The 12,146-nt window shown below is 37.7% G+C and overlaps 1 protein-coding gene across 9 annotated transcripts in view; it reads left to right on the top strand.

Annotated features, from left to right (window-relative positions):
* The window catches only part of METTL15 (methyltransferase 15, mitochondrial 12S rRNA N4-cytidine), a 314,558-nt gene that overhangs the window by 128,761 nt on the left and 173,651 nt on the right, over positions 1-12,146 (top strand). For 8 of the 9 annotated variants that reach the window (XR_012015421.1, XR_012015422.1, XR_012015424.1 and 5 more), the window contains exons 4-5: positions 6,990-7,181; positions 11,102-11,280. Coding sequence is in view for 6 of the 9 variants with exons in the window: in XM_072793724.1 (XP_072649825.1) it covers positions 6,990-7,181; positions 11,102-11,280 (371 nt within the window). In the remaining 3 variants the exon portion in view is untranslated. Of the gene's footprint in view, positions 1-3,391; positions 3,485-6,459; positions 6,495-6,989; positions 7,182-11,101; positions 11,281-12,146 lie in introns of all 9 variants that reach the window. The other variant, XM_072793720.1, reaches the window with a different exon arrangement.

Below are 12,146 nucleotides of genomic sequence, written 5' to 3'. Positions count from 1 at the left end.
TGGCCCAGAATGTCACCTACTTCTTAGGGTTATCAGGAGCATGAAATGATTTGACAAGTAAAAAGCAGAGGGCCTGGCACACAAAGTACCCTACAATGTGTGCTCTTACCGTTGCTCAAACTGCTACATGTTTCACCCATTGTTCTGGTTCCCTCTGAATGCCTTACTTGGGAGGCCTAATCAGGTGATAATGGCAGCCATGGCCCCTGCTTTGTGCCTACAGATCAATAAAATTTAGCGACTAGAATATAGGTGGTACATTGGCATTTACATAACATAATGTTGATGGTAATGTAAGAAGGACTTAACCACAGTAAGCAGACCAACCTCCTAAAAAAAAAAAAAAAAAGCTATTTCTGCTTTGCTCCTCTTATCCTTTTATGGGATATTATCACCCACATATGTCCCCAAGTGCACACACAGAAATGATTAAGGTTTATGATGAAGTGAACCCTGGATTCAGTTCACTTTAAGTTCACTGAAACAAACTTTAAGTGTCTGGGTACTGTTCCTGGCAGCTTCTTAAGAAATGTTATGTCTGGGGCACTTGGGTGGCCTAGTCAGTTAAGCGTCCGACTCTTGGTTTTGGCTCAGGTCGGGATCTCAGGGTCGCGAGATCAAGCCCTGACTCAGGCTCTGCACTCAGTGTGGAGTCTGCTTGAGATTGTCTCTCTCTCCCCAACCCCACTTGATTATGTTCTCGCTCTCTCTCTCTCTCTCTCTCTAACAAATAAATCTTAAAAAAAAAAAAAAAAAAAAAGCTGCTTTAAAAGGGGAAAGCTTCTGCTTTACATTGTTCCGCTTGTCATCCTAGTTCATATGTCACATGATTAGTGTTTTCTGCATATCCATCTGATAGCTCAGTGTGCCCTTCTAATTTACCACAGTGCTCTGGTAATGGATTGAAGATGGCCTGGTCTGTAGCATAAGTGACTGAACCTCAAATTGCCTTTATTACTAATCCTGAGTTGATGCTTGGGTTTTAGTGACTGGGCTGGTTCTAAGTACATCTCTAAACTTACTCTCTTATGCCTGAATTTCTAACCATATTCATGCCTAGGATTTCAATTCCTTCACAGCTAACGACGTTCTTTTTTAGGAAAAGTCTAGCCAACAGTTAGAGCCCTCCTGTCTGCTGCCGTATTTACTTGATGTTAACTCGTTCACGATACATTGCTTTCTTACAGACCCCCTACTACCACATGCTACCCTCTCCCAGATGATCACGTATTCGCTCTTACCAGATCCCTATGGCACAGATTCTTTGTTGGTCTCTGCCCAGATTTGTATTTCTGTTATCAGAACCTAGCCCCTTATTCTACCTCTGATTCTAACGTCAACCACCACACCACACAACACTGCATGTTTCTTGTTATGCCTGTAAGAGGAAGATGCTCTGTAACATGGTTATTTACTAATAGGCATAAAACTGTATGAGTATTGTGTGTTAAATAGTTATATTTGAGGATGCCCAGGAATGCAAACATTCCATATAAGATCTTACTATTTTTTTTTATTTTACAAGTATATTAGCTTCAAGCAGGATAATAGCTGTAAAACATAAGGATTTAAGACTGAGAAATACTGATTTCTTTGAGGTTTTGCTATAGTATAAAGAAGATTTCTGTGGTTAAAGGTAATAACTGGATCCTAAGGGTTGTAGAAAATGTGTAGGGCAGAAATTATACTTAGATCTGCAACAATTGACAAAAACAAAAGCTGCACAAATATACTAATGGAAGAAGCTTAGCAGCTTTGTACATGAAAAAGACTGAAAGGGCAGCAACTTCTTGCTAGACATGTCTCCAAAGGCAACAAAACAAAAGCAAAAATGAACTATTGGGGCTTCAGCAGGATAAAAAATTTCTTCTGCATGGCAAAGGAAACAGTCAATAAAACTAAAAGGCAACCTACAGAATGGGAGAAGATATTTGTAAATGACTTATCAGATAAAGGGCCAGCATCTAAGTTCTATAAAGGAGTTATCAAACAACACTCAAAAAAACAAAAAAAAAAAAATCCAGTCAAGAAATGGGTAGAAGGTATAAACAGACGTTTCTCTAAAGAAGACACAAATGGCCAACAGGCACATGAAAAAAATGCTCAGCATCACAGGGCATCAGGGAATACAGATCAAAACCCAATGAGATACCACCTCACACAGGTCAGAATGGCTCAAATAAACAACTCAGGAAACAAGAGATGTTGGCAAGGATGCAGAAAATGAAGAACCCTCTTACACTGTTGGTGAGAATGTAAACTTCTGTGTAGCCACTCTGAAAGACAGTATGGAGATTCCTCAAAAACTTAAAAATAGAACTATTTTATGATCCGGCATTTGCATTCTTAAGTGTTTATCCAAAGGATACAAACAGTGATTCAAAGGGGGACCTGCACCCCGATGTTGATAGCAGCAATGTCCACAATGGCCAAGCTATGGAAAGAGCCCAGGTGTCTATCGACAGATGAATGGATAAAGAAGAAGTGGTATGCATACGCGTGTGCGTGCGTGTGCACGCGCGCACACACACACACACACAGAAATACTACTCAGCCATCAAAAAGATGAAATCTTATCATTTGAAACAACATTGATGGAACTAGAGGGTATTATGCTAAGCAAAATAAGGTAGTCAGAGAAAGACAAGTACCATATGATCTCACTTATATATGGAATTTAAGAAACAAAACAGATGAGCATAGGGGAAAGGAAGGAAAAATAAAACAGGATGGACAAAGAGACTCTTAACTGAGAAACAAACTGAGGGTTGTTGGAGGGGAGGGGACGGGGGGATGGGTGGGTGACAGGCATTAAGGAGGACACGTGATGTGATGAGCACTGGATGTAATTCGCAACTGATGAATCACTGAATTCTACCCCTGAAACTACTAATACGCTATATATGTTAACTAAATTGAATTTAAATAAAAAAATTTTTAAAAAGAACTTAAAAAGACTGAAAGGTATTAGCATAAGGCAATGATGTGAAATAAATTCTAAAACTATTTGGATCTTGAGCTGTATTAATATAATAACAAGAAAAGACCAGAGTTGATTTTTTCTGTGCTGATCCATATGGAATTTACATCTAGAGACCTCGGCAAACCAGAACATATTCAGAAAAGAGCAACTAGCATGATGAAAAGGTTTTGTTTGTTCGTTTTATGGAGAATATCAGAAGACACAAGAGTTGTATGGTTCAGAAAGACTAAGCATGATAGCTCTAATACTTATGATATTTGCCATTATAAGAGAAAAAGCAATTCTGACTGGTTTTAATAACGAACATAATTTATGGGCTCATATAACTCAAAAGTTCTGAGACAAGTTGGATTTTAGGTGAGACTCAATCTAGTGGCCTAGTTAATCTTTCTATTTTGCTTTCTACAGTTTGGGCCAAAACTGACTGCCACTGCCTCCCTTCTTTGGGTCAAGATATCTGCTGCAACAAATCAGGACAATGTCCTCCTTCTTTCATGTCAAGTGAGAGTGTGAAAAACCTGTTTCCTCCTCTGTAGTTCGTTGATAGAGTGATTTTCTTTTCCCAAACTCCTAGGAAATATCTCTCATGTCTCATTGACTAGAACTGTGGTACATGCCAATCTCTGGACAAACTATAGGGGCCATGGGGATGATGTGTTCAAATTAGCATGGCTAATCCACATCTACATCTCGAGCTGAGATTTTATGTCTGTCAATATTCTCAGGAGAAACAGAACCAGTAGGAGATATACATGCATACACACACAATTTATATATAAAAATATATATGTAATATATGTCAATATATAATACATGTATGTGTGTGTAAATCTTCTGCTGGTTATTTTTCTCCTGAAAATCCTGATGGTATAATGTATAAATCTATAAAGGGATTTACTTTGAGGAATTGGCTTGCACAATTATGGGACTGGTAAGTCTGGAGTAGATAGGGCAGGCCATCAGGCTAGAAATTCTCTGCCAGGAGCTAATATTGGAGTCTCGAGGCTGAATTTCTTCTTCCACTGAGAAACCTCAGGTTTTGCTCTTGGAAGGCCTTTCACCTATTGGATGAGGCACACACCATCACTAAAGGTAATTGTCCTTACTTAAAGTGAGCCGATTATTAACCACATCTCCAAAATACCTGCACAGCAACACCTAGATTAGTATTTTATTAAATAACTGGGTAATTTAGGCTAACCAAGCTGACATATAAACCATCATAGATATAATCAGTCTCTCCCAAAATGCATGGCTGAAATTTTGAGATCTTGTCAGAACAGAGATTGGCAACTAAGAGGCAGCCAACAAATACCCCTTAAGATGACTAAGAGTTGATATGTGAAAGGCTTTCATGATTGTAGGTTTACAGTTGTTTTACGTAGACTAATATCAAGGGGAAAAAATATAGAAATAAAGTGAGAGAACAGTTATCTAAAAAAATAATTAGCTAAAAAACAGTAGTGAATTCTGATTATAGGGAATGTTCAAACATGAGCTAGATGATTGGCATGTAAGGTCTTAAAATTAAAGCCCAGTATTATGTGTTCTTCACATCTGGGGAGAATTGGGAGACCCTCCAGTGGCCCAGTCACAAACTCTCTTCCACTTCGTGCTCCCACAGATAAGATTCCTCAGCCAAATGATCCTTGTTATTAGAGGGATAAGTAAAAATGTCTGCTTATTACTGAGTAGCAGGTTTCAGTTCCCTGCCCATACAAGTACTCAAACAAGCCAGTCACATTCTCTCATAGGAACCCAAGGCCCCTAACTCTGTTGATACTATAAAACCTGCTTAGTATAGCCTCCACTTGCCCAGTCTGTTCCTGAGTGCAACCAACATGTAGCCATGCGTGGTATGTGCTGCCCTCCTCCCCTGGGCTACAAGTATGTGTGATTAATAAACTGCACATCTCATCTGTCCAGGGTCAGGTGCTGTGTTTCAGTCATTTCCTAATCCTAGAATGGGAATCCCTCCCTCACCAATAGGGAGAATGGGAGGTGGTTAAAACAGTGACTCTCACCCCTACCCCACCCCACCCAGCAGTGATGGTGGAGAGGGAAAAGATTCAAATATCAGTTAAGTACTTGAAATAAGTGATTTGTGAGTTGCTTTCCAATCTCAACATTTTATTATTTGTGTTCCCAGTGTTAGTATTAACATTCACTTTATATTTTCCAAATACAAATGTAACAATTTCTCTTCCTACTATTAGCGTCCATCAGGTGGTTTCACAAACTATCCATTTATATATTTCTTTCTCTCAGTTCCAAGCTCAGAGAGCCACTTTATTCATCTTTAAATGCCTTCAATTAACATAATGCCTGATATATAGCAGATAGTCAATGAATTTTTGGTGAGTGAATCTGAAATTCAGTTTCTTCATCAGAATTTGGGGAAAAATTACCAATGAACAATGAAGCTGTCCTTAAACATAACATCAGATATATGAATTCCCCAACACTGTTGAAATCACCCTACCCACCTGTAGATGGAGGGAAAGAGGTCTTGAGACAGTTGCCAATTCTTCTCATTCTTCTCATTCCCCATCCAAAATGCATACCAGTTGCCCTAAGGCTTCTGTAGAACCCTGCAGGCTGCATCTCACTTTGTGTAGGAAGGAGAATTAGTATAGCTGCAAGGTGATCCCAACTTCTTGCCTGTCTATTGATTTTGAATGCTCCATTCACTTCAAAATCCCTGCTGAAAGCTAAAACATTTTTTTTCCGCAAGAAGGCATTTATTTTAAGCATAGTTTCATGCTTCAAGTGTGCAGCTGCACAGCACCCCTATCCTAAATTATGGGGAAAATAGGGAACAATCTAAAGTGAGATTGGCTTGAAGATGTTTGACATGTCTTTTTTCTATGATCTCTGTTTTATTTATTGCATTTAAATTGGCTTATTTATTTTTTCTAGTTTTATTGAAATAGTAATTAACATACAGTACTATATAAATTTAAGGAGTCCAGTCTAATGATTTGACTTACATATAGATACAGCTGTGTTAACTTTAGTTGTCATGTTGTATATTACATCCCTAGTACTTATTTAACTTATTTATCTGGAGGTTTGTACATTTTGACCACTTTCATCCAGTTCTCTTTTCCCTATTTCCTACTTCTGGTAACCACAAGTCTGATCTATCTCTCTTTTTTAAAAATGAGTTTGGTTTTCTCTCTCTTTAAGATTTCACATATGAGATCATATAGTATTTGACTTCGTCTGACTTATTTCACTTAGCAGAATGCCCTCAAGGTCCATCCATGCTATTACAAATGACAGGATTTCCTTCTTTTCTTTTTAATGGCTGGATAATTCTCCACTGGCTGTGTGTGAATGTGTGTATGCAACTTTTTTTATTCATCTGTTGATGGACACTTAAGTTGTCTCCATGTTCTGGCTATTCTAAATAATGCTGTTATGAAAATGGGGGTGCAGATATCTCTTCAACAGATTGTTTTCATTTCCTTTAGATATACTTCCAGAAGTGGAATCATTGGATCATACGGTAGTTCTATTTTTAATTTTTTGAGGAAGCTCTATACTGTTTTCCTTAGTAGTTGTACAGATTTACATCCCCCACCAACAGTACACAGTTCCCTTTCTCCACATCCTCACCAGCATTTGTTATCTCTAAATGTATTCTTTTGATAAATGGTATATAGGCTTTTTTAAGAAAAAAATTATTTTTAAGGAAAAAATGAATGGTCTCACAAAAGAATTTTGCAAATTCATGAACTTATTGTAACCTTCACAGGAGTACACAATACATTGTGTTTATAAGCAAAAATAAATTACATTAAATCACCTCTGGTGTTGAAACCAAGGATGTAAAATTTCCATTTCCATATGTCTCTATTTAGTACTAAGCATGTATTTGGTCCTTAGTAAATACATTCTGGTTAAATAAACTAACAATGGGCTGTGCTTCCTTCCATTGATCATGGACCTTAAGAATTTAATATAACAAAGTCTTTTCTCCATCTCCTGGGTTTATTCACAGTAAACAGATCCGAGCTCTGCTAGGCCAGTTCAGCCAGGCAGAAGCCTTATTAATGAAAGCTGGAGTACAGCCAGGGACCTTGGATGGAGTTCTTCTGGATCCTGGGTGTTCCTCCATGCAACTTGATGCTCCTGAAAGAGGTTTTTCCCTTCGGAAGGACGGCCCCTTGGACATGAGAATGGATGGTGGCAGGTGAGTATCGATAAAGCATTTCTCCTCACAACAAGAAATCAATTTTGCAGAAACACTCTGGATTTAATTTCCTTTTAAGACTGCAGAATTCCCATCACACGCCCACACCTAACACTATCCATACATAATAAATCAGTTTTGTTTGCTACTCATTATAGACTAGTGTTTCTCTAGATTTGAGATTCTAAAAGAAAAGTCATTGCTGTCTTTACACAAAATAGTGAAGAGGGTAACTTTCATACTCATCTTTTTTATAGATAAGCATGGGTTTTTAGACTACGAACAATATTGTTAAATGTGATACTGAAACAATGGATCCATTTCTATGCAGGCCCAACTATGCCTCTTGTGAAATGTAAAAGGAACATATTTAATGCATATTCTTTTGAATACTGTATAAAGTGCAAGATTCTAGAGGTCAGCGATTGCATGTTTTGTCCTGTTTCTTGTACCATCACTTTGGTTGACCTTCTCCAGAGAAACTATAGTTTATGGTACTGTATCAACATAGTACTCTGTATAGGACGGCTTTACACCTGCTCTTCTTTCCTCACCACCCTGGAAATACTAGTTGTTCTTCATTATTCAAATAGGTACATATAACACAAAGAGGATCATATTTTAATAAAATATAGGATAAGCTCCTTTAAACCTGAATTAATTTTTAAAGCTTAAAAAAAAAAAAGAAAGAAGCTTTTTAGAGCACCTGTCTTTACGCCTAACACTGGCTCAGGGACAGAATAACCTGTACCTACAAAGCTTAACCATGTTTTCCTTCCTCATTTCATGCCTCACTACCACCGCTAAATTATGTATCACGGCCCCACCTTTGGGGAGATTACCTCCTAAGAGGCATGTTAGATTTTCTTATATATAAATGAGCAAACCATTCTGTTACTGTTAGTAATCTGCAGTTCTAGGCCTGCATAAACATTTCTACTGAGACAAATCAGTTTTCCAGAATTTCTTCCAATCTATTAGAAGGACCTGTATATAAGAAATTTAATGTCCTGTTTAAATCAGCAAATTAATATTGAGTTGACTTTGAATTCTTTCCCATAAAATGCTTTGTCCAATGGTAATTATTCATAGCCCATGTTTTGATATGACCTGGTAACTTGGATTGTGACCTATACTTATTGGAACCTTTTTGTTCTGAGTCTTACACCTTCTTTTGCACAAGCTGGCATTCATAGAATGAAGAATGTGATCATAAAAGAAAATAATGAAAATCCTTTAAAAAGCAGTGACTAATAGTAAAGGTCAAATATCTTTTCATGTTTGGAGATTGAGGTTGTTGTGCAGAGGTAATAAAATGTCAAGCAAATTTCTGCTGTTCCTATGTCTTGTTAAAGGAGAATGCCTTCGAAATACAGTGAACAAATCTTCTAGTTAATGGTAGTAAATCCCCATATTGTTAATGTAAAGACTTCTCAGCAAATTGTAGAGTGTGAATCAGGGTTCTTGAGGTTTTCTCCTAAGAACTTGAAAATAAAATTGCCCTTGAGCATTAAATTCTAAGTCAATACATAATGGATGAGATTAGAGTTGAGCAAATATATCTTAAAAAGCAGGATGGCTTCCAGGTAGATAGCAGATCTGAAGAAAGTATATGGTATTCAGAAAGATGGGAGTTGGTTCACATGAATTCATAGAAAAGGAGAGTCATTGCCAGTATGTACAGTACTTACCCAGGTGGTGTTATGGGGTAAGAGAGTCCAAGCCAAAAAACATGGCCAGTCAGATCCTGGAAGCTGATATATCTGTGCCTTGAAGGCAGATGCAAGAGGCTTTCTTAACCTGTTGTCATTTAACACTGGAGTCTTATAGCATAGTGTAGTTGTGCTACCCCAATTTCAGCACCAGCTCTAAGATTATAAAAGATTTTCATGTAGCAAAAAGAAATCCACAGCTTCAAGGACTTGCAGGTCTAATTCTTCACCAGAGGTTAATAAATAAGTTGTCACCTGTGTTAATATTTTCCTTTTGTCATTAGTGTAGTCATTTTACATCAGTGATCTCTGGAGAACCAACAAGCTCTCTTACCTGTTAAGTTGGGGGCAGATTTTGTATCTTGACTTCACTATTCTAAAGTCTCCTAGCAGCCTTATTGGTTTTTCAGTGTTGCCCCTTTTGTCTTGTGGCACAATGGAAACTTCTACATTGCTATTCAGTGTTAGCGTGAGGGTAAAATAAAATTATGCCCATTAGCCGCTGAACTATTTGAGCAAAATGCTGTTGTAAGGGTCTTACTTAAAAGTAGAGACGTATTATAAGAAATTGCTAAGTACATCCATACTAATCTAGGAGTTGTCCTGGTAGAGTTGGACTACATTCTGTGGGTCTGAATTTACTATCATAAATAAGGTTCATTTTGATGTTCTGTGGTTTGGACAGTTGAATACATAGCTACGTAAGATCTAGCTAAGATGTTGTCAGTTAGGCCAAGAATGATGATGGGCAAGATCTGGGAGACATGGACATTCATTGAGCTTCTCTGTATACCAGACATTCTACTCTCTATTTTACAATTGCGTATACCCTTAATTCTCCCAACAATTCTACGAGGAAGGTATTGTCACTTTCATTTTACAGGTTAGAAATTGTGGCTTGGTAGGTTAAAAAGCTTGCACAATATGAATAGCAAGTCTGGAATTCTTACCTAGGTTGATCTGACTGTAGAGACCAAATCTTCATCCTTAAAGCTATTATTGAAAGAACAAAGCCTATTGTGATGGAAACGGGGCTACTTTATAGGAAGTTCCTGGGTCTGGGGGTGGCAGCCAAAAAAAAAAAAAAAAAAGAGTCAGATCTGAAAAGCAAGGTTTCATTCTCTCTTTCTCTCTCTGTGTCTATCTATCTTTCTCACATACACAGGGTAAGAGAGAGAGAGAGAGAGAGGTCATGGCACAATAGGGCACAAGCCAAAGGCAACAACAAAACTTACTCTTGGAGGCCACTTGGCATGTTAACGAGGTGCAGTACAGTATTTTTAAGGAGGGATTCAGGTGTTTCTTCAAGGCCCCACTTTGGTATAGTCTTTAGGTCTTAAAGCTACCATATCCTTACTACAGTCCTCACAATGTGATACTGACAGTCAGTCCAACACATTAGCTACAGGAGTAGTAACAGTAGTAGTAGTAGTAACTTCGTCCTGTTGACGAAGCCAGTGAATACTGGATGGCATTGCCCACTACTGTGATCTATTCTATTTGGCTAGAGGTCCTATTTCCTTTGTATCCGCTACCTGAAATTATCATCTCAGGCTCATTTAGTACTGTTTCTTAATTACTGAGTTTTACCCCACAGTGACTTTAGTAATGGCTTTATAAGCCAATATTATTAAACATTTGAAATAACATACATTATTACCATTAAGGTTGTTCAGTTTTTTGTGAGGGAAAGTGGCCGGGAGTATCTTCTTGTATAGACTTTCTAAGTTCAGTTTGTGCTCCCATGTAACTATTCAGCTGCTTTATAATCTCAGAATTAGTTAAGTTCCTGAGATACAGGTTCATTTAAATATCATTCACTATTTTATATCTTCTTATAGTGAAAAATAAAATCAAGCAGTAATTTAAATCTTGAACAAACTAAATCCAGACATTCTCCATTATTTTAGTTTAGGAGAAATCTGCATAAGTAATAATAGCTTTTTGTGAATTAAAGATTAGTAAAATATTTTAATTTCCTGCTGCCCTTGACCTTGATGAATGTCACACATAATCCACTGTTGCTATTATGATGGGTATTTGAAATAGAAAATCTGCTTCATTCGTTTAAGATTTCAGTCTCTGACTTTAAAAACCTCAGATGCTCTGTTAGACTGTGTGTGTATGCCTGACTTCAGTACTCTGAAGTTTCACCTCTTGTCAATGAAAACTGACGTCAGCAAACTAATTGGCTCTTCTTGTGCGTAGGTACCCTGACATGCCCACCGCAGCTGATGTTGTGAACGCTTTAGATCAACAGGCACTTGCATCCATCCTGAGAACATACGGGGAGGAGAAGCATGCCAAGAAAATCGCTTCAGCAATCGTTCAGGCACGCAGCCTCTACCCCATCTCCAGAACCCAGCAGCTTGCCAGCATCGTTGCAGGTATCCTCATTAATTCTGAACAATGTCTGAGAGGGGAGAAAATATATATATATATATCTCCCCCAAACTCCCAGAGGGATTCATTTGTACTTAAAATCATGCACGATAGAATCTTGCGTATCCTTTTTCCATACCAGCTTTCTTTTGGTTTTGCAAGCTTCCCCCCCTCCAAACCACTTTCCCCCACACAATTTAAGAAAATACACTGAAGTTGCTGATTAGTTGAACAATAGATTGTTTTTTTTATGAGAGGTAATTTGTCATTGGTGCCTACCAAGGTGAAACGTGGAATGACAAGAGCAGAAGAATTTCTTGATCTATCACAGTGGTTGATAAGCATTCTGTATAAGATCTGACATTACCTCTCTTAGTTTCACATTTCTGCATTTTAATATTTTGGGCAAAAGGAGAATTGCAATGCCCAACTGCTAAAATAAAATCCAGTGACTCATACATCTATTCTAAACAACCAGCTAACAAAGGGTATGTGATGTATAGGTTATTCTACTTTGTGAATGCTAACTAAATCAGCCTGAGGGGCTTATTGAAACATTTCATCTTTTCTGCTGTTTGCCACCATAAACCTCTTGAACTTAAGTCTAGCTAGGAGGCGCTTTATTATAGCCTTTCTGTTTGAAGCCAAAGTTGTTTCACAGCTGTGTTCCATGATGAAAGTTTTCCAAGGCAAAAATACAACTCCTGCAGTAATTTAGCAGAATTCCAGTGTTACATTCTTCATCTTGTTGGGCCATCTGAAACCCTACATCATTTTTGTTTACCAAATGTATTAGGATTTCTTTTCAATGGCTCCTACTAAGTCACTTAAGTAGCTCAAGAAGTAAAGAAAATAAGTAATTGTGTAGCTT

The sequence above is a fragment of the Canis lupus genome, chromosome 23 (genome assembly GCF_048164855.1).
Source record: "Canis lupus baileyi chromosome 23, mCanLup2.hap1, whole genome shotgun sequence".
NCBI classification, from domain to species: Eukaryota; Metazoa; Chordata; class Mammalia; order Carnivora; family Canidae; genus Canis; species Canis lupus.
This window is presented reverse-complemented; position numbering and strand designations above follow the sequence as displayed.